This window comes from Platalea leucorodia (assembly GCF_965183815.1).
Source record: "Platalea leucorodia genome assembly, chromosome: 3".
In the NCBI taxonomy this organism is placed as follows: Eukaryota; Metazoa; Chordata; class Aves; order Pelecaniformes; family Threskiornithidae; genus Platalea; species Platalea leucorodia.
The window spans coordinates 54,233,056-54,259,107 of NC_138825.1; the positions used below are offsets into that span (position 1 = coordinate 54,233,056).

The window sequence follows — 26,052 nt, forward strand, 5'->3', positions numbered from 1 at the left end:
CTGGAAAAAAGTCACAGCTCTCTAGGTTCTTGTTTGTATTCCTTTTCTGTTTTTATCAGGTTAGAAAAGAAATCCTTCTATGTCAAAGTAGACAGTGGAGTGAGTTGCTAGCTTGTGCTAATTCCCAGGACCATATTCTCATTGAAAAAAAATCATCTATATTGAAGGTTCTGCAGAGCCAGAACAGTGTTGCTGCTTCTTGTTTAGATTTCAGTTTGGCAGCTGCTGATCCATCTGTTTGTACTTGGGAATATAAACATAGTCCCACATTAATTTTATCAGCGCCATTTTCTTTTTTGAATTATGTGTTACTTTTATTGTAAAAGCCTTCATTAAAATGCATTGATGAACCTGGAAGGCATAGAATCCCTTAAATTACCGATGAATTAAATATGATTTTTCTCAATGTAAAAGTACATAAATGTTTTAACCTCACTGTATCATCAATTCAATTCATTAAATCAGTGTAGTAAGACTCCGCCTCTTTTAAGTTACTAATGGATGTCATCAGCTTTTTTTAAAGAGGAAACAGAAATTGTTCCTGTTCAGCTTTAGTTAGGAAATGCTATTGTTCTCAATAATACTTTCATTTACTGTTTTAAAATCTAATCGTGGAATTATTCTACCTATGAATGTACTAACAATTTAAGTTTTAAAATACTTTGCTTCAGAGAAGCACTTGTGATCACCTTTAAATGTTTCCTCTTTCCTGCTTAATTAACTCTATTTACATAACTAATACAACTTTTTTCATATGTAACTGTTTTCATGTGTTTCTGTCATCTGTAGGCTCACCAATGACAGAAATGTAGCCAAACTATTCCCTTTTCATTTCCCTTCCAAAAAAAAAAAAAAAAAAAAAAAGAGCAAACATACTGCCACTTGGCTGGAAAAGCTGAAAACTTGAAAGCAGCTAAATGCTCATACACTTGATCGAGTTGTTTATTTTGCATTTAATGAGTCTACTCATATACAAAGACCAAACAACCGTCCGTCCCAATGGTAAAAGGGAGTGTATACGCTTAATTTTTACTGGCAAATTAGCTGTTGATTTTAATGCAATTTCCCTGTTGACCTATAAAAATTACTTTTATTTTAAGGAAAAGAATAAACATGGTGAACTTCTGTACCAACATGTGAGAGGGACTTCTGAATTTGGGTCTCAGTCCTGTTGTCAAAAGGGGACTGTTACACAAACAAAATATGCAGAGATTTAGAGGCCAGAGAGGACAAGAAAGTAACTTTTGTACCGAATGGCACCTTCTGTTATTTGCAGATAATAACGCATGCTTTCATTAAGGTACATACTGAAGTACTCACAAAATTCTGAAGAACTGTGATTTAAAGTTTGGAGTTAAAACTATTGCAGGAATCTACACAGCTATGAAGTTTGGATCCTAGTTTAGGTCATAAGTCATCTACAGCTGGAACATTGGGAGTTTAGGATTATAGTTCAGCTCTATTCTTATTGTTTAAATGCAGTTTGACATAGAAATGAGTGTGGTGTAATCATTCTTTATAGACTGAATTTGAAGGAGCAATTTAAAATTTGGATGCACTTTTTTTCAGCTCAGATGCCCCTGCTGTAAACCTATCTGAGCAAAATCTCATTTTCTTATGGTATTCTTTCAAACCTTCAGGAGATGATCGCTGGTTTGGAAATCAAATCCTCTGCTTCTTGTAATTGGAGTTCTGTTCTGTGATCTTATTTTTATCAGTCCTCTAGAGTCCTTCAGTTTACTGTGAACCTAGAAGAGAGGCATAGTTGCACTTACTATTGGAAAGTTACTGCTTTGGTCTTGTCAGGTTAAGAAGTTCATCAACAATACTTTTAAGACTCTTCATGCTCCAAAGAGTATGTGTAAGAAGCCTTCTACATTTGAATGACAGTAAGAGAACTTGTGCCATCAGTTAAACATCATGAGGTTTTTAGGAGAAATGTTCTGCAATATGCCATTTGGTTAAGAAAACATTCTTCAAAGAAATTTCTTGGTTTTAAACTATCCTTTTGTCTTAAATGTCAATATGACTTCTTCTATCTCCCTTACTAAGCTTTTCTAACCCTCCCCTCCCTTAAGGGTATATGAATTCCATTAAAAACCACATTTTCCTCAATTGGAAAAATATTTGTAAATAGGAAAAAAAGTCATAGTCTCTACTGTAGTATGTCCAGCTTCTTAACAAACATTCTAGTGCTCTCACGCATGACTTTTCTGATATAAATACGTTGAATAAAAATGTTTTTCCTTCATGTCGTCTTCTCCATACATTAGGGAGTTCTAAATTTTTAAGGTAGACGGTTGTGATGAATTTTCTTTGGCTTTAATTCATGTGAAAGCATCTGTATCTTAAAAGCAGACTGGCCTCTTCACAAGTGAAGATGAGCATAAGGAAAAAATAAAGACTTTGCAACAAAGAATGATAAATAGCATCCCTAACAGAATGCTACGCCCCACAATTTGACAAATCGTGGTGTAGTAGAATGAAAAGGCAAAAAACATTCTTAGGAAAATAAGACAAGAATGTAACCCTCTTATTCTTGTAACGTACGAACTATCCTATCTAGCCCATACTGAAGTTAAGCGCACTGGGCATAGTATAAATAATTTCTGTATAAATGTGAGTATTTAATAGCTGTTTTCTGATTAATGCCTTTACTACCGGTCACCTTCATGTCTGCAGCACTGTTGATGCGACTTCACACTCAACTGAAGGCAGAGTTGGAACATAGCTGAAATTTTATTTGTTAGGGAGCTCTGCACTTGGGTGCAGGAGTAGTAACAAGCAATGAAGGCCAGAGGTACTTTTAGCCAGCACTGCCACTCGATGTGTCATAAGTCAAACTGGAGCCCCAGTGTGTAGTACCTGCATACTACATGATGTAGGTGGTTAAAAGGCATCTTGTCACAATAAGAAATTAGTACCACGTGATGATAAAATTAGGAGAACAAGAAATAACTTAAAGACAAAGCATTTTGAGGTACCTCCTTGACCCTTATTCTAATATTTCTCATAGCATCAGTAGGTCAAGGTACACTTACTTTGGACTGGAATGCATGGCGCTTAGTATGAGAGCCACGGGAAAAATGGAAATGATCAATGAAGGAGGATCACAAATACCCACATCTTACTATCTGAAATCTAATTTGACAATCAGTTTTCTTAATCAGATAAAATAATACACTGATGAAAAGTGACTGTCAGGAAAGCTGAATTTTTCTTTCCACAGCATAGTGTTGATGCAAGAGAAACTATATGCAACATTATTTGGCTCTTGCTTCCTCCATGCATAATGCATGTTTTGGAATATACCTCATGAAAATATATATCCACAAAGAGAACAGGATTCAAAGGCCATTTTTCTTTGGATTTCCTTTTTGGGGTGTTTTTTTCCTTTGAGATGTACTTATTTCAAGTCTGACCACCTGGGATGTCATTTTTACTGCTTTCTACTATGGTGAAATGCTGAAGAGGAACTGCAGTCTCTGCTGTTGCAGGACTTTGTGTACTTCTAGATTTTTCTTGAAGCATGTGGTGTCTTCAGGTGAATAACCACCAAGAAAGGATGACGAATTTATTTTGATGTTGTGCTTTTATTTTGGTTGCTGATTGCCATCTCCAACCAATTCTGCAGAAGAGTCCCAGATTCTCAAAATGAAAGTGTGTGTGTGCCATAGAGCATGTGTTGCTACTTCATGTTGTAGGTCATTGTGAAGCCCTGCCCTGGGACTGCTCTGCTACTATTGAATCTGTCTTAATTACAGTCATGAGGTTTGCTGGTGCAGTTCGAGGTTCAGGTTTTTTGAACCAGTAATTTTGCAAGACACACCAGAGGTGGAACATCATGGTAAAAACAGACTTTTCCTTCAGAAGACTTCTTTTAGTCAGCACTTCCTCCAGCATGTGAAAAAGCCTGCTGTCAGTTGCAAGGTGTGATCCCTGAAAAAAGATCAGTCAATATTCACAGTCTGTCCTGTGCAGACTCTGAGACTCTGAACCAGTGAGAGACGAGGGAAATCAAATTTTCTCTGGACTGAATAACTGAGAGTCCAAACTATAAAATTATCTGGAATCCTTCTTGAACAATTGGTATTTAGCTGTGTTGATGTCACCTACTGGACCACAATACAGACAAAGTATCTAAGCATTTACGGCATAAACTCTTTCTTTAATTGGTTTATAAGTTTCAGTAAACGATGAAGTTACATCTAATGTAAAATCTTGACAGAATTTCAGATTGAATAATTTCAAATAAATATAATAAATCCAGCTTTACAGAGCCTTATTTAAAAAAAATCAATTTCAGATGACCTACAGTTGTTCATAAACTAATTCATCATCTTAAAATGGAGACAGCAGCTTTTTGATGCCTAATTAAAATAACCAGACTAAACTACTTGATCATGTGAACCTTGCCTGACAACATCAACACCCTTGCACTAAAGAAGGCTGTATGTGTAGTTACACTGTATCATTTAAATTAATATGTAAACAGTGTTTTGAAACCTGGATGATAAAGCTGCGTCCTCTCTCTGGTCTGCTTTAACAGTCTGTTTCTGTGCTCGCTGAAGATACGACGTTGAATCGCCAGCACTTCCCGGCTTAGTGCAGCCGTTTCGGTTGCCGTGAGGGGATTCTGCACATTTTGCAGGGCTGTAGAAGCCCTGCTCTATACCACAGAGTTTGAAGCCCCAAAAGGGGTTACATCACTTTGGCAAAAATTTAGTTATAAGGGGTGGGGTTTTTTTATCAAGATGGTTAAAGGGTGGAGAAGCATCATGAGGCTTTCATTATCACATAAGGACCTGATCCAAACTTCATTAACTGCAGTAGCATTTGCATTAGTTTTAACTAGACTAATGTGAAATAACAAAGGAAGCGATGATGGGTTTCCCTGAGATCACTCAAGTAGTGGAGAAGAGAAAGCAGTTAGAGGCCTTTTTTCTGTAGGTAAGGAAAAAAAAAAGGAGCACTGTTCCGTTTCTTTTGCCGCTAACACTGTCAGATATCCCCTATATTTTTGAGGGACTTAAATGCACATACAGCCCCAATTATATTTTAATTATATAGCTGTATGGAATGAAAAATTCATTACATTTATTCATTTGCATGGGAAGATCAATATTGCCATTTCTTCTCATGAGTATAGTACTGACTACAGCCAGGACAGATAAGAAATAAGTGAGTGTATATTATTGCCATTAAGCTTTCAACTCATTGTTAAAAGTGGAAGAACTCACTAATTAGGTTCCTTTTTCAATTTTACATGTAAACTTTCTGCAAACCAGTAGTTAATCACAAAAGATAGGACAAAGGAAAGTGATATACAACTAGAGCTCTGTGGAAGGATGCTTTCATATCTGACTGTTTTTAAACTTTATATCATAAATGAACTTATGTGGAATAGAATGCCAAGAACTTTGAAAGTGGATAGATCTGTCCAGGCTATAATTCTTTGGTTTGGTTTGGTTTGGGTTCTTTACGTATAGTGTTACTTCATGCACATTTGTTTGATTGTAATAGTCTAGATTTTCAAATCTCATTGACAAGGCAGAAAGTGGAAGACCACATGATAGCGTTGGGTAGGTAGTGAATAGTTATCCTTGAGAAGAAATAGTTCAGTGGTGGTCTACCATAGGATTCGTCTTCAGTAAAAAGGTTGTCTTAAGCAGTACTGCAAAGAACCAAATTACTTTGCTGCATGATAGAGGTGCTTTTCTAAGAGAGAAACACCAAGAATCAGTTTTTATTAAATCCGTGGTTATTTTGGCTTGCTCCTAATACTGGTGATGCTTTTAAACGGGTATTGATGTACTGAGTTACCAAAAAATCTTGGTTCAGCAGGATAAAATAGGGTCTTCCATTACACAAGCAGTATGTTTGCAGCTCTCATTTGTTCCTGTCACATGCATTTGCTCCCTTTGCCCCAGGAGCTTGAATGTATTTCTGAGAAAAATCCCAATCCATGTGCATGGCCTGTAAAACACCCGATAATGTTTTACTTGTACATGTGTTTATTTATAGATTATTTGTCACCACAGAAATAACTTATGTTTCTTCCAGGGTACACATGTCTAAATAACTGGGTTTAGTATTCATTCAAATGAGACTGTACATTTGGATCCTTTGTGATGAAAGATGTTAAACTGACCGACAGCAAATTTAAAAGAGCCTCTTGAAAAGCTCCATTACACTTTTACTTGGAAAATAAATGCTTTGCATATAATGAACTTCCTATTTTTTTATGTGCTTTCAAAGGCAGTCCTTGAGGATACTTTTCATTATGTCAGACCACAATCAGTTAATAGCAGAATTTGTAGCTTCTTCTTTCCAACAATAGTAGGAAAACAGTCAGCACAAGAAATACTTTTAACGTCAAAAAGTCTATTTTCTAAATGATATCTGAATATGCGTATATATACTGCTCACGCATTTTTCTCTCTGTTGTTGACCATGCTTTAACTGTGGAAGATCTTTATTCTAAAGTTTGTAGGGACAGTACTTCACAGTATCATAAGGTATGCAGTCTCTGGTTTGTAGTCAAGCAAAGAAGCGAATTTAAGGAGGGTTTTCTTCAGCATTCATACTGCTGCAGCAGTTTCTCTCTTAAAAACATGAATAGTGTATGTTTTTCTGCTGCTGATTTATCCTTCTTGAGTACGCCAGCAAGCAAACTGTTTTTAGGACATGGTATCCTTCACTTTCTATCCATCTGACTTTACTTATGGAGGAAAGCCAACAACTGAGGAAGAAAGGCACACCTATACAAAAGCAAACTCATTTGGACATTATAGCATAACTGAAAGTGTCAGGACTTCTGTATCTCCTTACCAGGAGGTAATTTCTATGCGAGTCAGGAGGACGACAGTGTTACAGTTTATTTCTATCCCTGAATCTGTAAGGAGGAGGAGATCTGCTACCCTTGAAGAGTTTCAAGGTATCGGGTGTGTATCAAAACAGGAAAAAAAACCTGGAAATATAATGCTAATTCAAAACCTATAGCATTATTTTTGCAGCATTGTCAGTCCCTTTGTGCAGTGCACAGTGTTAGCTAGATACTTGATGATTCATTACTCTGACTTCTTGACAAATTCTGTGGGGATTTTTTTCTCTCTAATTTTATTAGGTAAATTGAGCACACCAAAATTATCTCCTAAGTAATATTAAAAATGTCACCTATTTATGGTAAAAAAAAAAAAAAACAAGGAACTACAAACTAGGTAGCTTGTTTGGTTTTGTTTATTTTTAAGGCCTTTCAAGTCAGTCATTTTTGGTTTATATTATCTCAGATTCTTGCTTTCATTATTTCTTTTCAAACCACCAGCAGCATTTGTTCTTTATGCATACATTAAACTGGTCTTTCACACTACTACAGATCAATCCTCTTTTTCCTGTGCATTGTATGTTTATATGTTTTTTTGCAGTATATTTTTTAGAAACAGCTCATAAAAATTTTAAAACAATTTGCTGAGACACACATCTGACACATATACTAGATTCTTGCAGGCTTATTTCCTGCTCTCTTAGTCTTTTTTCATAAACAAACAAACAAAACCCCTCAGCTTGACAAAGATGTTTGCTCATATAATAAATGTTTTACTGCTTTGTCTTTATCTGTGTTGTTTTATTGCTCTAGAGAGGATGAGCACGCCCTTATCCAGCAGTATTGTCAGACGCTGGGAGGAGAGTCGCCTGTGAGTCAGCCGCAGAGTCCTGCTCAGATACTCAAGTCAGTGGAAAAGGAAGAGCGAGGAGAGTTGGAGCGCATCATTGCTGACCTCGAGGAAGAGCAAAGGTCTCATAATCACCCTACCTGGTGTCTGAATTGACACCTCATTGTTGTTTGAACCATGCCTATACTATGTATAGTTGCTCGAGATGAGAAGAGATGGACCTAGGAGTCATGATTTTAGCAAAAACCAAAAAATCGATCAAGGCATATGTCATGTATAGCCTGACTGTTAGGTAGAAGAGGGTGGGTCTGTGATAAAATACCTTAGTTTCACATCTACTTTATTGGTTTATGTTTTATGTTTTTTTCCCATAAACCACAAGTCAAGACGTTGTCTTTGTATGAGCTACTTGTGTTCTGTAGTTGGAGGTGATGATAACATCATTTGATCTAAGGATGTTTTTTATTTTAATTTGCTTGATTAAGTCATCATTCTCCTCCTCTTTTCAATATACCAGGAGTCTGCAAATAGAATATGAGCAACTAAAGGAGCAACATCTTCGGAGAGGAATAAACCCTCTTGCATCACCTCCCGACTCTGTTGTGTCACCTCAGCATGCTTCTGAAGATGCCGAGCTCATTGCTGAAGCTAAACTCCTGAGGCAACATAAAGGTCGCCTGGAAGCAAGGATGCAAATATTGGAAGATCACAATAAACAATTGGAGTCTCAGCTTCACCGGCTACGGCAGCTACTTGAGCAGGTAGATGTACACTGATGTCTTTCCCCATGTTGTTTCTGCATGATGAATTTCTTGGTGCTACGAAGGCACTGGAATTTTACTGCAGATAGTTTCACCCCACCAGCTTGGTCTGTTGCACTCGGTCATTTCTAGGATGAAGAGATATTTTTTTCCTACCATCTAGCATAAACCATAGTGAAAGTCAAATGAGCACAAGATGATTACAAGTGCTGGAGTGATCATGGTAACTTATGAAATGTTGAGAGTAACACAAATAAGTGCAATAGTTTTTCACGAATTAAAAAGCAGGGGGAAGAAAATACATACCCTATTCCAAGTAACGGTGCCAGTTGCACCCTGTATTTGACTTCAGTTTTCCAATCCTTCCTTAAATAAGTTGTTTATTTGTTGTCATGATTAGTCACTGAAACCTTTCTTAGCATGTCAAAGACAGATGGCCAAAGATATGTCTAAAATGCAAAGGAGCATTATTTTTGGTTGGTTGTTTCACTGGCTTTGTCATTTTTCTAGGAAGTTTTGGCTGAATAGCAATAAGATGCATCTGTTCCGATGGCTTCCTTACCACTCTAGCAGAGTATTTTTGTTCTTGTTGCTGTCATTCTAACATCTTTAATCAGTATTTGAGTAGCTTAAATATTTAACAAGAAAGATAACAACTGATGCAACTGTTAACAATCATTCATGAAGTAAGTATCTTGAGAACTGTGGCCAATACTAGGTGTTTCAGAGAAGGTTTTAAAATCTGCAAAGAAACAGCTCTGGAACAGAAACACAGAAGTTCTGCCAAACCCACAGTCACTTTAAGCTTAGTACTTAAAAGCAGAAATATGTTCACCCTTCAAAACTTTCTGTTTTCTAATGTAGCTGTGGATGATCTTATAATTTTGTAATCTTTTCAGTATCCTTATAACATTCTTAGTAAGACCTTTAGGGTGTACATGTGTGTTGTGATAAAGTGGGAAGGGGAGAGGGGCAGCAATGTCTTCATATCAGCTCTGCCTTTGGATTTTTCTGGGCATTCTGCAACTTGTGGTTTCTGATAGGGTAAGGGAGAAGCGTTGACTTTTTTCAGTGCTTCTGATCATTTACACCTCATTAACTAGATACTGTTGCTCTCTTGCTTCCTGACTGAAATCTGCCCCCTCTGTGGGAGCCGTGCCGTGCTTCTGAGGGGCTAGTACGAAGTCAGTTTTATGAGAAGGTCTGCGTTATTGCTTTTATAATACGTCTGTGACTTTTCAATATGCCTTTCTACATGCATCCTTACTTTATTTAGCGGGGGTTTTTTGACCTGCCACTAAGCAGCTTTTTGCAGGCTGTCTCCAAGGATGCTGAAGCTACTCCCCTAAAGGGGATTCAGAAATTGTAAATAATTCATATTTTTAGTATATGTGCTTTGCAACTTCTTTATCTTGACATTAATGCAATTATGAAGCAGCACTAAATCCCATTAGTGTCCCCTTAACTTTCTGAAAAAAAAAGAGACCACTCTTGAGCATGTTTTTCTGCCCCTAGGCCATTCACAGTCTATGAAAGTCTTTACCTCTTTCACTGCTTGAGGAAGGACTTTATCAGAAGCCAACTGAGGATCTAAGTATATATACCTTTTCTCATTAATGAGATGGATGATTTGGGTAGAAGATTCTCTTAAGTCCCAATGCCAAAATATGTAACAACTCTGTAATTCCTGGAATAATAATTACTGGTATTAAAGGACACAACTGTTTTACAGCAATTTCTTTGCTGTGACTGGCATTTCATGCCACCTCTGTTTCTCTCTTCTGTCAACAGCAAGTCTCTCCGTTTCTCTTCTTCCCTTAGCCTCCTGACTGTTGTTTGGGTTAATAACTTGCCCCTGAATCTAAAATACTGGGAGTTTTTTTCTCTAAAAGATACGGAGTGAGTCTGTCTGCATACAGATATTTGGGTAGAAAATTAATGAAATTTAGAAACTTTCCTGTAGTAACTGATTAATCTAGATGAGAGCATTCTAAGACATTCTTTAGGGAGCACCTTTAGCAGAAATATGCATGCGTCCTCACTGCACATTTGCCTACCTCAGGTCACAATTCTGAGGTTACCATGCTATTTTTATTTTAGCAAGCCCAAAGGATTGGTGGCTGTCACACGATATTGTTATTTTTGTCTGCCTGATTGATTACAGTGCCAAAGAGGAAGGTGAAACAGAACTGGCCTGTGACAACTTTGATACCAACATGTTAATCATATAGAGAAAAAAATAAAGAATCCATTTTCACTTTTCGTTCTTCAGCCCTTTTAGATACTGCATGTGCAAAGTAGAAGACCTATTATGAAGGGCATTTAAAGCCTGTTTGGATTTTTCTCTGCCTGTCTGAGCTACTGAATAGAGGTTTCATATTGGATTTGATATTGAAGTTAATGGGAGCTAAAATCATCTGTCAATGGCTATATGATCAGACTCTGAGACAGAGAAAATAAAGACTGCAGCTCCCTCTCCAACTGAAAGCAGAGGAGTTTTATCAAAAGAGCAGAGAAGACTTTTTCTTTTGTGGCTGAGAGAATAGGTCTGGAACAGAAAGAAACTGGGAGAATAAGTCTGGAACAAGAAGAAACATCTGTAATGGATGTGGAAAGAGAATTGGCCTTTTTGAGGTTCTCTGTGATTCAGAGGTTGGGGGGAGGAGAGGGGAGCTTTTTGTTTTGTTGTTTTTTGTTTTTTTACCAAAAGCAACAGAAGTCGAGGGAAGAATGGGTATGTTTTATCTATCCATTAAGCCACAGAACACTTCAGGCTATTCTTTGGGAAAGACACCAGCAGGAGGCATGGTGAAATAAGGCACTGTAGATCAAAATTGGTTAAAATGAATATCTCCCTTGAAATGCTTTAAAAACTGCTGTAATACAGAAAAATCCTTCAATTTCAGAGTTTTCTGGAGAAGAACTTATCTGTCCATTTATATCTTTATTTGATTTTGCATAAAAAGAAGTTTGAAAACTCCCAGAAACTGAAGTTGGAAACTTCCCCCCCATCCCTATAGAGACGTGTTCGATCTCTCTGCTTTCATTTCTTCAGGAAGAAGAAGCAGGCATATAGTAACATCTAGGGCTATTTTCTTACGGTTTCTGGCTTAAGGGTTGTCTGCTGGGTTGTTTTGAATAAGGCGGCATGAACTTCATGATGCCTGAAGGGGGCTGATGATGGAAGTAATCAGATTTTGTAGATGTTATGCAACTGGGGTCAAGTAGAACATGATTTTCTACAGTTTTTTCTCAGGTTCTCTCCCAGTAAAACTGTTAAATTGTGTAAATACATGCAGCTATATCCTCAACTATTTTGCATTTAACATTTTCCAGTATCTGATTATTATATTAAAGCATTTATGCCATTACCAGAACTCTTCCCTTTCTGCTCCAAACGCAACTTTTCATTTGCTTGACAGTATTGTCCTCATTTTGGAAGAAGGTGGTTTTGGTTTGTTTTGGCTTTTCTTGTTACTGCAGTCACTGGAACTATGTGATGTAACATTTATCAGTATATTTAAATGAAAAAGAAGTCATCAGACACTGTCTTCTGATTAGAAAGGGATGTGATTTTTTTGTTTGTTTTTTATTTTAAATCCAACTGCAATATTTCATTCTGACTGCTGCAGCAATATATGTTACATCAATGTGAAGTATTCCAAGTATATTTTGTTTGCTCTCAGTTTATCCACTGTTAGAGTCCTTGTGCTCTGCAGGGGTTTTTTGTCATTTGCAATAGCACTCCTAAGTGGTACTAAATAACCTTCACTGCTAACTCATCATTTAAGTTCGCAGGCATCTCCTTTCTACCCTAATTAATCTTGACTTTACAGTGCCTCATTGTCCTTGATCTAGCCAATGTGTTGCCGTACTGCAGTTTTGTATTAAGTCTAGCACCGATCTTCCTTCCTCAGTCACCCTCAGTCATCTCTGCACCATTTCTGCACAGTTACTGCTTAAAGAGGGACGGAGATCCAGTCCAGGTGCAAGTTTGCATTTTGGATGATTCAAATTCTCTCTGTCTGTCTGTTTGTGGGGTGGGCAAGCAGCCACTCTGCTGCTGGAGTTAGCCTTGTTCTGTACTGAAGTAACTCTTAACCCTTGGAGAGTTTGCTTTGTCTCCTTACCATTATAGCTCTAACGTCTTCTTGAACAGAGGTTCCTGGCTATACAGAATTACCTGGAGTTAGTTACCCCAGGCTTGGCCTATTTAAAATCACCACACATTTTATCTAGACCCTGTGCTGGATTGAAGCCTGATACTGCATAGAAAATTACTTAACTACTTGATAGGCATTCAGTGTTCATAGGAGTGTCTTGATGGTAAAATTCTTGGCTGGCTTGAAAACATTTCCATTTTTCTTTGTCTTCTATATGCAGAGAAATATTTCTTGATTTATTCCTTTAGACAAAGCTGGAAGTTGGTATTGTCATACTGAAAGAGAGATGAGATTTGGAGGAGAAAAAAAGATTTGCTGAGTGCTCAAGGAAACATTTCCTCCTATTTCTCACCACTGTGTATGGAAGAAAAAGTATCTTCTGTTGTTCAACAATCTTCAGTTTTGTTGAAGATTCTTTTTTTAAACTGGAAGTTGTCTCAAAAAATTGAATGTCACACTTAAGGCTGTGAGCTGCAAAGGAGCAAACTTGTGCACAAAGTAACTGCTGTTCTATATACTTCTTCACATCAAGTCTCATGGCTGTTCTCTGTACTTGTTCAGTCTCAGTTTCAAAAAAAGCTTAAAAGTAATGATTTTTTTTTTTTATTACTTCTGTATCTGCTTTTGACAGATTTACGTAAATAATCTGCTCTTTAAGCTGTTTGGAAGTAATTTGATGATTTGCAATCAAAAAGATAAATGATAGGGGCAACCATTTCAGCTAAGATTCTGTAACTGCCTCAGATGTAAATTCTGTTCGACATGCTTCTGTTTTTTCAGAACAATGACTTCTAGAGCTCACATACTGTTTTACTGCTCTCTTCCTCAAAAGATTTCTTATGAGAAAGAAGGAAAAGAGGAAAAAAAAAAATGCCCGAAAAAGATCCCTTCCAATATTTCTGAGTTGTTATAGTGAAGAAGTCTTACGGTCTTTTCTTATTTTTGTGTCCATATATGTATACTTATACATAATCTCAAGCACATACATGGTTACAACTAAATGTAATATAGAATTTATGTGTTTGATTCTTCAGGTGAATTTAAGAGTCCAGAAAGGCTTGCCTACAACACAGTTTTCAAAGTGCATGGGTTCTTTCTTGTAATTTCCTGGAGATTACATAGTACATAGTTTTCCTGCAAATCTGGTGTCCTCCACGCTATTGAGAAGCAGCCTCAGCAGGAGCAATGGCTAGCTGCCACTTTTTAGATTTAAAGTTCTCTTGAATCTTGTGTCTTCACTTGGCTTGATTGTGAAGGAGTTTTGCAAAACTGTTCATGATTGATCAGTTGTTTCTAAGCATGATCAGTCATCCTAGTAAAGCTCCTTAGGAGACCTTAGCTGAATATCCTCTGTGTATATGTATATGTATGTATGTATCCATACATATACATACAACCCCAGTAATACTTTTGGGTAGTCCTTTCTGCGTAGTTGGACCAAGAGCCTCGGCAGACTGTTTGGGTTGTGCATAACATTGTTTCTGTGGTGCGTGCTCGCAACAGAACATTGTTTTTAACAAGGCCATCAACTGAAAAGAATGACACTTAAGTCTAAATTTTCTTTTAACAAGTTGTTGGTTTGGTTTTTTTCCCTCCTAACGGTTGTACAGACCTAAGCCAACTTTCAGTAGTTTGGAGAACAAACAAGAAAGAGCACATGAAAAAGGAAAGGAGCAGGATGACTGCATACAAGCCCACACTTAAATTCTGTAGATACAATTTATCTAAATTTGGGTATTATTGTCTTTAATGTAGCCTGAGTCAGACTCCCGAGTTAATGGCGCCTCCCCCTGTGCTTCGCCCCAGCACTCTGCCCTTGGCTACCCGCTCGAGCAAGAGACAAGCTCACAGTTTCATCAGACAGGTAAGCGTTTTGATCAGATAATGTACTGCGTGGGTCTGTAGGTGACTACTGAATAAGCTTGTTGCATCTTTCTGAAAAGATTTATAAATAAAAGGAGCTGATCTTTGTGATGCTGCTGGGAACAAGAGTTACTGCAGCTGGAGCTGTTGCTTCCCCACACTTGCAAACAGCTGCAGTATCACAAGAATCCGTGTGACTCTGAAATTATGGATCTCTGTCAATCGACTCCTTAGTCCCATCCATTTTGAGCAAGTGAATTTACTGGGCAAATCCTCACTGAAGGGGGAACCAGATTTCATTGCACTGAAATGGCCAACAGCTGTTTGTCCTACAGTACACGCATGCACCTACGTGATCTGTCAGATACAGGAACAAATGTCCAAAACGTGTAATCAAAGCTTCCTGATGGCTGCTTTAAAAATTCTTGTGTATCATCTGCTTATCCTGGTATTTTGATGACCCCACCCTTCAAAGACTTCACATCTTTAGGAATTATTGAGTGTGCAGCCTCTGCACATGAGGGGATTTCGCTCTTGAAAGGTTATTTTAAATTCTCCAATATCAGAACTCATTAATTCCACTGGGAACTAGCAGAAATCACTACAGACCATTGAATGCTCAAAATTAGGAGAAAAATTAAAACATTTTTCGCAAATTATCTTAAGTGCAGTTTCCTCCATGTTTTTTTTTTCCGAGGCTTTGTGTTGTAGATTAAAAAATGATTTTATTTCTGTGGAAAACAGGAAAAATATTCTCTTGCATACTGAAAAGTTTTCATTCAGCATTGACATGTGTTTTTGCTTTAATTTATCTGGAAAAACATGGAACTTCTTCAAGTCTGATTTAATGCAATGGTAGATTTATGAGATGCTGTCTAATAACACTGCCAGGAACAAAGCCAGTTGTATTCCCTAACCATTCCCTTGGGTAATTTTAAGCAGCATTTTTTTTAAAAAAGGCAAGGAAGATTTTAACACTAGTGAAATTGCTGGTGCATATTGAATAAAAAACATCTAAAAGATAAATGGGGGTTTTTTTCAGAAAAAGAATGGTGTATTTGCTCTGAAAGTTACATGACAAATCATCTGAAAATGGAACAGATTTTTAATTGAGCAGCTACTGAGTATAATTCCTTCATCTTGTAAACCTTTTATTTATTTTAACTGTATATTCCTATGTACTGCTCCTTCCTGACAATTTCTTCTAGTTAAATCTTGAGTGCAATGGTTAAGCTTTAATAAAAGAGAAATGAGTTCTGCTGCGAATCAGTAATGTAACTTTCACCTCCTCTCCTAAGGCTGGCAATTATCAATGACAATTCCTGCATATTAAGTTACAACGGCTTCAAGTAGTGGTTTCCCTTGAAATATAAAGGAATATTTAACTGGAAGGCTGGACGAGATTGCCTTTCAGAATGTTCTTGTCCTTTCTTTTTTCCTCCTCTCGTTACTAAATTCATTGCTCTTTTTTGTTGTCATATCTGCAGATGACTTGTTAGTTCCACCTCATGATACCAACACAGATTTAACAGATGTTATGGAGCAAATCAACAGCACATTTCCAGCTTGCTGCTGTAAGTGTAACAAAATATGTCGCTGAGAATGGTATTGAATTTGAGGTGGTGTTTTGAAGAAAAAAGTCATTCTTGTGGTATTGACTAGGAAAAAAAAATATCTCTGATGAGATTTCTTGTCAAGATATGCAAGCTACCTAATTCTGTTCTTTGAAGTTCCTCAGTAGACACTATTTGTGAAGGTAAATAAACAAATGTTCTCAGGTTTTAAGTGGAATTGATTCACTATAAGAAAAGCCTATAGCTCCATATGGAATTTTCAGCTGTGCCACTGTAAAGGAAAAAGAGACCTATAATCCCATTAGCTGCTGATGGAAACCTCATGTAGAACTTAAGTGAATGTAGATTCAGAAATTCTGAATGCTGTTTCTCTAATAAAACTTGAAAAAAAGGCCTTAGGCAACAGGAGGGACCATAGCCCAATCCTGACTGCCTGAACTAATTACTGAACTAGTTTTATTAAACTAATTGACCAGAGGCAATAACTGTTAACACAGCACATAACACCTTTCCCTGCTTAAATACATTGAAAGTTGATATTTTATTCAGTGCCTATTAAAGAGAAATCAAAAGGAAAACCAATTAGTTTCCTGTGCAAGGCTTATATCAGCAGACATACATTTCCACTGATCCTGTTCCTTCCAGAGTGTCACTGCACTTAGAAGAGTGAGGAGCTCTCTCTCTGGTTCCAGCAGTATTTCATACAGATCGTAGGTTTTGGCATGGGAGGTGAAGTGGCAACTTTGTTATTCATGTATTTTGGGTTTTTTGAATACATGCATACATAGGTATCTTCACTTTCAGTTCTTTTCCCTTAGAAAAAAAGTAGTGAAAACTTTGATATATTCTTAAACTTTCAACAGTTCTTTCAAATGAAATGTAGTAATGAGGGTCAGTTTTAAATGGCAGAAGTGAGAGGGAGGGTGTTTATGGCCAGTCCTTTTGGAAGCATCGAGATTGAACTCTATTCTATTCTGTTTTGTAAACGCGGTGAACCCTGTTAAAATACCCCTTTTCTCCCTTGTACGTACATTGCTTGGCTCTGAAGAACTGCATCACAGAAGACGCACTTCACACATTTTGAGAAAGCAAATTAGGATCTAGCAAAAAAGGTTTTGTTTCAGCTGTCCTTTGAGATTTTCAGTGAGTTCAATAGTTCAGAGCCCATCGCTTTGCAAATTAAGGATTTGATTCTAAGGAGCATCTCTTCTTGAAGTCAACAGCTAGTGGAGCTACTCAGCACAACTCAAGGGTGTGTATGTATACAAATCAGCAGAAAATACAAGTCAAGTATCAATGCTTGGTTTTGCAAATTCCTATCTTGCACGTATAAGCAGTATAGCAGCTACTGGACATTTGGTCCAAATGAATTTACAGCAATTTTGCTGGAACACTCCCTTGCATTCCTGTGTCAGGGCAAGCTTGATAATAATGTCTGCTCTCTGCTACCAGGAAACATGGGAAAAAAATCTAATGTCCATAAAACAATATCCCGAATGAGGCAGGAGAGGACTGCAAGTGAAAACCGTAGCCCCACATCCTTTCGTATTGTGAAGCATTTCTGCGCATTTAAGATTAAAAGAAGTCACAGTTCCAAACTTCATGTGATTTTTCCCTTTATCATTGGCATGCTGCTGCAGAAATCGAACCAAACCAGCATGCCGCGATTAGTAGGTACTGGTTATGTTTGCTCTCCTTCAGTCATTCTATAATATCTCTTACTTGGGAGGTTTACTAGGAGTGTGTATATATATTTTTTTAACCATGTAAGATTCATATACTGTTTTAGAAGCCTGGAATGAGGATTATTAGTCTGGCCTTCCCAACAGAGTGCATTAAAATCTATGAGTTTTGCTAGGGAAGACCATGACAGACCATCTAGTCCACCATCTTTTCCTGTGGCTGTTTGAGATGGATCTGTCTTCCTGGATGGACAATTGTCTAAACTGTTCTGTAAGACTTTCAATGACGCAGACTGCATGGACTCCCTATGCAATCTGTTTTAAGAGCATCACTGTATTCCTAACCTTTAAAAAATAATATCCTTACCTTTTTTTAATTGTACTCAAGCTAAATTTCATTAGAACAGCCCTCATGTTCAATGTATCATATCCATTCAAAACAAACCAAAAAAAGCTATTTTTTCACCACCTCATCACTACTGGTCTCTCCTACCTTGGCCACAGCTTTCATTAAGGACAGTTACTAGCATCTGAACCTTATGTAGATTATTTTTATCCCATCTTGACAGGAAAAAATGAAGCCAGTCATCTTATTTGCTGTATTTGTTTTTATGGATTTCAAGCTATAATTAATCTTGAAATCAGTATTTCTACTTACTCCAAATATCCCTCATGAAGCAATTATTCATATAGTAAGGCCAGCACTGCTCTTAATGGGGGGTTTTTGGTTACCAGGTCCTTGATAATTGATATAATGCTTCTTTTCCTCCCTTGTTTATGAGGTTGGTCCTCAGACCTAGGCAGGTGTGCAATGTTGGGCAGAATTCTTGCCTTTGCATCTGAGTGAGTTCCAGAACAGAGCATTTTGAACAGGTGGTATTATAATACAGCACTCATAGATCTATATGGTCACAAGTGGTGAAAAAGGAAAAATTAATGTCATCTATATATTCATAATGCTATAAATTTGTTACAAGAAAAGTAAATTTGTGAAGAAAGTTATGTATAGACACTTACAACACACTTCTAGTTAAATGTTTATTTTTTTTAAGACAGGAGTCTTTCTGTTCTTCTGTAGTACAAATTTTACTGGCACTTGTTTTTGTTTTTAAACTACCAAGATGCAGAATCATGTAAATGTCTAACTTTCTTTTGGTTTTTTCTATTTGCAGCAAGTTTCACTGGCAGACCACAGGTACGAGACATGTTTACATACTTGCATAGTCATTGGAAACAAAGTAAAGCAAGCGGAAAAGTTCCAGTAAAGCCAAGTGGCGGGATTTTTTTCTGTTTTTCCCTAGAGGTCTATTTGGAAGCTAGACCGATGTAACAGGAAGGCTGGATTTGGACTATACCAATTAATAGAAAATTCCTGCTATTTCAGGCATTACCAAAGATACTATGGTGTGTAGTTCTGGGATGCTGACCCGATGGAATCAGCTCAAATCTATCAGGGCCAATTAGTTTCAAGCCAGCGTCAGCTCTGCAAGACCAAAGCTGGTTCTTGCAAAGACATCCATATATCCTTGTGCCCTGGTGCCCATCGCTTCGGTTCCAGGAGCTATGGGAACCAGGGCACAAGGGCCAAGAGCCATACAGCATCTTAGGCATTTGATTAAGCTGCCTTCTCCCAGTAGGCAACCACTTTACAAACCCAAAGCAGAAATCTGGCCACTTTCAGAGTTCACAAAAATGTGGAAAACAATCTGGTATTGAGATACTTGTTCTTGAAAATCTAACTGGTATGAATGATCAGTTAAATTTCTGTTATAAGTAACAGAAATAGGAAAAACACTTGCTATAATTTTAGGTTGATATTAGAGTCCACGTACAACAAATAACAAACGACATAATCTTGTGTCTTTGCAGTTTTTTGAAAGTTTCATTGTTAAATAAGTTTTAAAGACTATCACAAATTGCTGCGTGAGACTTGAGAAGAATTAAGTGATAGGGAAAGTCTATTTACTCCCCCAAATTGCTTCACCTTGTCCATTAATCCACAGTTTGCAAGGTCAGACCTCCCCAAAATGAGTATCTAAAAATTCAGAAATACTGCTCTGCAAACACTTTCTTGGATTGCAGTATCTGGGATAGCAGGATTGCCCTCCCAAACAGGAATTTCTAAAGAGAATGGGATGAATCATGCCCTGCACTCAGTTAACTCAGACTTTGTGTTTCAGTCTCTTTATAAGTTTAATTACTGAATTAAACTAGCATTTTTCAGAAATCCTTCCTCTAAGCAGGCACAGAGATAGCTTTCAGTGTTATCAGTGAATAAGACTAATCTTCCTGAAAAAGCGTTTGATTTTTTTTAGACACAGGATGATTCCCAAATGGTCTCACTGCAAATCTGCTCTTCCAGAACCATTACAGAAGGCACATTTGACTGTTCAGGAACAGAATCATGAAACAGGAGCCCGGAAATAAGCATCACATTTGAAGGGGCCAAGTCCAAATCCAGATTTCGTATGCTCTCAATTTTTACCACTTAGGCTTCAGATAGGACAGTGGTTTGCCTAAACTTTTTTCTATGGGTGCAGAACATGGAGAGTTTCTAAGTTATACTTACTGCTCTGTAGACTAACATCCTCTGGGCCTTATTCAACAAGAATTTTAAACACTGCAGTATAGTAAAATTAGGTTTCTCTTAACTACATACCTCAGTGATTTGCTGAGTCTTGGGCCAACAGATCTAAATTTTTAAAATAAGGGGTTTTGTAAGATGACACCCGAGTCCTTAACTGAACTGAGCCCAGAGTATTTAGAGCTTTCTGTGCGTGTTAATGACGTGGCTATTTCTCATCATGACAGGCAATGTGAAGCGTTCACTTGGACATCGACCAGTGCTTCCTGACGTGCAGTACAGCCCTTTTCTACAACCCACCAGTCGCGAGTTCCACTTCATCAGAAGGCTGCATGGGACCCTGGAACATGCTGTTCGCTCTGACTGCGTGTTCTACTTGAAATAGTAAAACACTGAATACCCAAAGACGAGGATGTTGTTTTTATAGTATTGTGGTTTTTTTTTTTCCTTCTTCTTCTTCCCTTTCTATGCAACTGTAAATTAATGAGCAGTGGAGTATTTGTCACTGATTTGTATAAATATACAGCCGCGGGAAAAGGGGCAGGGGCTTTATATACGTTCTTTTTGATAATCGTAAAGAGAACTGCATAAGGAGTTTGGAGCAAAATGTTACATTTATACATTCCTTTCAGCTCTTTGCTTTTACATTGTAAAATACCCTTAGTTATATTCTCACACAGTTAATATTCTGTACTGATTATTTATATGCTAACCATCTGACCACACAGATTTCAGATTACCCTTGATTTTTTTCAGGATTGGCATATGAAGTTCCCATAATCTGCATTATTGTTACTGGTTAACAAAAATTGCCGTTGGGTGCAAGCTACAGTATTTTAACTCCCATTAAACAAGGTAAACTCTCATTTCGAGTCATAATCATCATCCTCATGCACCAAGATGGTATTTTTAACTTTTAGTTCTATCCAGCCAACACGCTCCATTTGGAGGATTATTTTTTTAAGCCTTACTTTATTTTGAATCAGGAGATAGCTAAGAAGAGGACTTAGATGATAGCTTAAGTTGTTTTTAGTAAGGTCTGTGTTAGTGTAATCTTTCCCAACTTTGTTCAGAGACAAAGCTTTGCTGTTTCCTGCTGTGCCAAACTTGCTTCAAGTTTTGCAATTTGCAGTCTGTGAAGTAAAGCTCATTTCTGTGAGTTCCCCTTCTGATGATCTAAACACACCAGTCTTTTGTCTGCCTCTTGGAAATGAAGAGACAACTAGAAAGCCCTTTCCAATACTATTAGCGATGGAACGTTTTCTTCAAAACTGCAATGCACTTAGATATTATCATTTGGCATTGTAATCTTGCAACTCATCTTTATCTTTGAAATCATTAATTTATGTACTTCAAATAGGGATAATTACAGGAAAGTTATGTCACTGATCAGCTGATCTCTAGTTTTAAAATTATCATAAGAGATTTTAATGCCTTCACAGAGTTTACAATGCTGCATGGGCACTTGCTTTAATTTCAGGACATACCTTTAATGGGTAAAACTGCATGCAATATATTTCATGTATAGTGGAGAGAAACTAAACTGTGTTGTTCTTAATTATTGCTGAAGAAAAAAAAAAATCTAAAAATGGTATTGGAAGAGTTGTAAATTCTCTACTGCTATTGAGAAATGGTAGAGGACATTAAGACAGCAGGTCAGGAATTTCTAGTGTTTTTGTGAAGTGGTGCCAACTAGATTGTCCTGCACCCACAGTATTCACTCCTGGACTGCTGCTGCTCAAGGAGTGATTTGGGCACAGTGTTGACCACGTTCTAGTGTTGGCTCCGGTGCCAGTTCTTTCTGAACCCTTTGGCAAGTTATTTAACCACTCTGCCTCTGTTTTCCCATCTGTAAAATGGGGATGATAGTACTTACCTCTCAAAGATGTTGTAGGGCTTGCTTAGTTAGTGTCTGAAAAGCTCTATATAAATGCTAAATATTACTCCTGAGTGAGTGGAGCAAAATTGTCAAGGTGGGAAGAGAAGACGCTGACTCCTATAAATGCTTAATCTATTAAAAAAAGTAGTGTAGTTATTTTGAGAAGAAAAACCCCCACATTTTACAGAAGAGGAAAGCCATGACCACCTTTCTACCTCAGACCTCACGAGTAGTATTGGAAATAGCTTTATATTCTGTTCTCTGCAAAGTACTTTGCTTTTTATCAAGCTACATCATTCTCTAGGCAAAGAATCCTTAAAAATACCCCCCTACATAAGTAAAAAAAGGTCTCAGTAGTGAATTTGGTGGCTTTTATTTTTGTTCTGATATGAGGTTATGTATAAAGTTGTTTTTCTGCCTGTGTTTGTATGCATCCTTTGTCCTCTGCTGCCAAGTAATGCTACTTCAGACACTACATTGTAACATTCTTCCTCTGAGACAATAATAAATAAAAGGAATATAATGCAGTAACATGAGAAAAAGTATAGAGTTCTTTCAAGTTTTGTGGTCTTCAAGGATGGCTGAATGCTGAAAATTTCATTCTGAAGAAGATTAATTTTAATACAGGAGTGCTGTGATAGTCCATTTCTATGTGTCAGCATTTTTGAAGTGTGGTTTGCATTTATATAAATGAGATTAAGCAGTGTTTTCTCCCCGTAAGTCTGTGCATATTTTCTCCAGTTTTCCCATCTTTAGTGATTTAGTCTGGAATCCTTCTCAGTTTCATGACAGATTTAAAATTTGATCAGTGAGAAGCAGACTGCTTTCATTTAAAAAATGCTATATATACATATTACAAAACAGCAATAATGCATGAAGCCCTGTCAAATATTAGAACTGTAAATTAGTCTTCAAGTTTTGATGGCATTCAGTCAACTTGCTCAGCTGAAACACAGCATTAGGTATTTGGTCAGGAAATACGTACTTTCTCGCCCTATCATGTGCCCAATTTAGGTATTTGCATTAAGCTAATGCAAACTGAGATAATAATTATGTTAGAACTACTGTGCTTAAAAGAGGAAAGAAGTCCACAACCCTAACAATTCTGTGTCCTTATAGTAATAGTTGGCACTGTTTTCATGTTTAGTTATTTATTAAAATATTATTTTTCTTCAAACTCTAACACATGTAAAATATAAGTGTCAAAGTAATGGCACTTTACCTCAGTTAGTAAAAGGATGCTTAACAAACAAGTTCTAAGGAAAAATCAGGTTTTTAATGTGGCATTTCAGTGATTCAGCAGTTAACAAGGAATTTAATTATAGAAATAGCAATATATTGAGTCAAATTAAGTAAGTTCTGCATTTAGAACAATAAACATGTCAAAGAGGAGGAGACTGGTAGATTAAAGAATCTATTAAACCACACTATCTTTCTTTAAGAAAAGTATACCTTTTAATTACACGTTTCTAGAGTTGAAGGCAGCAGAAGGGGGGTGTGGATCAGTACCAGGGCCTGACACTGAGAACAATTTGTCCAAGTGCTGAAATCTACGACTGACTGACACCCGCCGCACCCTGATCGCTCAGGTAGCGGGTGCCAGAGCTCTGCACCGCTGTCACGTGCGAGGAAGGTACTCTCAGCTAAAAATCATGCTTCAGTACTGTGCCGTGAAGGTCCTGGCACTCGTCAGGGGAAACAGAGTGGCACCCACTTCTCGCCAGCTTGCGTGGGGCTTTTCTTGAGGGGCTTGGGGAAGGCCGGTGGCAGGGCATGGCAACCTCCGGTCCTCGATGAACAACGCAACAGGAAGCACCCCCCCCACTTCTCTGCGCAAGCTTTTCCTTCGAGCACTCACCAGCCTCTTCTGCTGTTATTTTGTCAGGCAAAATATAGCCAGCGTGATACTTTTCAGGAGACGAATTAGGTTCCTGCACCAAAAAGCACGCCTATCCATCTAATTGGGAGAGACACCCTCCTGCACAGCCCAGAATGGATGGGGTGGTTGACAGCATATTTGTTTAAATTTTTATTACAGCACACCCTTGAGCTGAAATGTTACTATCGGATCAGTTCATTTTCTCAGAGAAGATGTAAGATTGATGCATCTAATTAAAATCAAGGGTGCCGAAGTTCTACTGGAGCTTCAGCTTCAGGGGTGCTTCCACTATGAAACAGCTGCTCTTGGGTGGTGGTGGTGCTATTACTCCTTTTTGGACCAAGACAAGGCTCCTCAGATGTTCAAATCTCAATATATGAGAGAGACAGAGTTAAATTATGAGACACCAGCCCCACTAGGTCAGAGATACTGGGCCCGGACACAAACTGTCAGTATGCACATACCTCCTGTCACCTGAGTGTCCTGGGTCAGGGGTTCTGTCCTCTCTTCTGTTACTTCTGCAGTTGAAAAATGAGAAGGAAAAAAAAAAAAAAAGCTGAATTCAGCCAAATTAAAAATGTACTACTGTAATAGGCAAGCTTTAGATTTATGCAAAATACCAAAATATTCATTTAACATTTACAGTACAAATTGCTCTTTCGAGAGAGTTTGCTCATTACATGTATTTTTTTATTTGCTACTTTACTTTACTACAGAGTTGCCCTAAGAAAAACCTTCCTGAAGGTAAACACTCACACCACTGCAAAACTGAGTAATGCGCGTCTGCTGTCACGCAGAAATGAAGATGTCATGCCATATGGCTCAGAATTCTGTTCCCACAACAGCAGCAACAAAATCAGTCTTACAAATCCAGCCAAGGTGTAAATTAATAACAGTAGGGTATTAAAAAAACCCAAACAAACAAAAAAAAACCCCCAAAAAACAAAACCAAAACAAACCACTTTTGGGGGGGGGGGGGGGGGGGGGAAGTATTTGAGCAGGAAGAGATCTGTTCTCTCTCACAAGCAAAAAAGCTCTCAGTAATCATCAGCTATATGCTATGCTGTGCTCCTCATAAAACGTTGTTCCTGTGGCCAGCAAAGGTTGAAATCTTCCTTGGCTTGTGTCTTTGGGAGCTTATCTTCTGTCCTTAGTGCCACTTAAATCTTCCTGATGTGCCAGCAAAAATTACACTCTTTCTTTGCAACTTAAATCTATGCATTAGGAAGAACAGCTGCATGCAGCCACCTTCAGAAGGGGAAGGTGGTGTTTTCACCAACTGCTTTTCTGAGCATCTCTCCCTGAGACACCAGCAGAGCAGCTGCCAGGAGCGGTGGGCTGATTCAGCTGCTCTTCCCAGGCATCCCAGCGCTGCAGCAAACTTGTCGCCAACACAAAAGGATCTCTTAAATTTAAAACTACTCTATATCAGTATGCGTATTAAAAATTATAAACCAGGAGAGCTGAATAGAATTCCTAGGTGCCAGTCTGAAAGAAAAGTGCATACACAGGAAAGAAAAAAAAAAAAAAAACAAACAAACAACAACAAAACATAGACACTGTCCTACCTCATAGTATTTCCAGATGAACTATTCATGTTCTTGCTAGTCACTCTTTTTATACAGTCAGATAAGCACTTAAAAATGTCTAGTTTTCTGACCTGTAATAGCTAATATTTACCTGGGAGATACTATAGTTCTGAAATACTTATTTCCCCGACTATGGAAAGAGAGCCTAGGGTAACTAGCTCAAAGGAAGATACTTGCACCTTGCAAATCTAATTTCTGGGGATAAATCCCACCTTGGTATTAAACAAAACAATAGAGTATATAAAGAATTTTTAGTTTGCTATTTTTACAGCTAGAAAAAGTGACCTTGTTATTAAAAAAAAAAAAAAATTGGAAAACCACATAGCAGCATTGCAGCAACACTTCCTCTGCCCACGATGGAATACCTTTTGCCTCCACAGTAACTGGTACCTCTTTGACTATAAT

General features: G+C 37.7%; 1 protein-coding gene across 6 annotated transcripts in view; it reads left to right on the forward strand.

Moving 5' to 3' along the window:
- The window catches only part of UTRN (utrophin), a gene marked incomplete at its 5' end in the record, with an annotated part of 401,089 nt that extends 378,383 nt beyond the window's left edge, over positions 1–22,706 (forward strand). For 5 of the 6 annotated variants that reach the window (XM_082306872.1, XM_082306873.1, XM_082306871.1 and 2 more), the window contains 6 exons: positions 7,637–7,795; positions 8,191–8,434; positions 14,353–14,461; positions 15,948–16,034; positions 18,889–18,911; positions 20,528–22,706. In XM_082306872.1, coding sequence (XP_082162998.1) covers positions 7,637–7,795; positions 8,191–8,434; positions 14,353–14,461; positions 15,948–16,034; positions 18,889–18,911; positions 20,528–20,536 — 631 coding nt within the window. In that variant the 3' untranslated portion in view covers positions 20,537–22,706. The remainder of the gene's footprint in view (positions 1–7,636; positions 7,796–8,190; positions 8,435–14,352; positions 14,462–15,947; positions 16,035–18,888; positions 18,912–20,527) is intronic. The other variant, XM_082306874.1, reaches the window with a different exon arrangement.
- Positions 22,707–26,052: the final 3,346 nt, after the last annotated feature.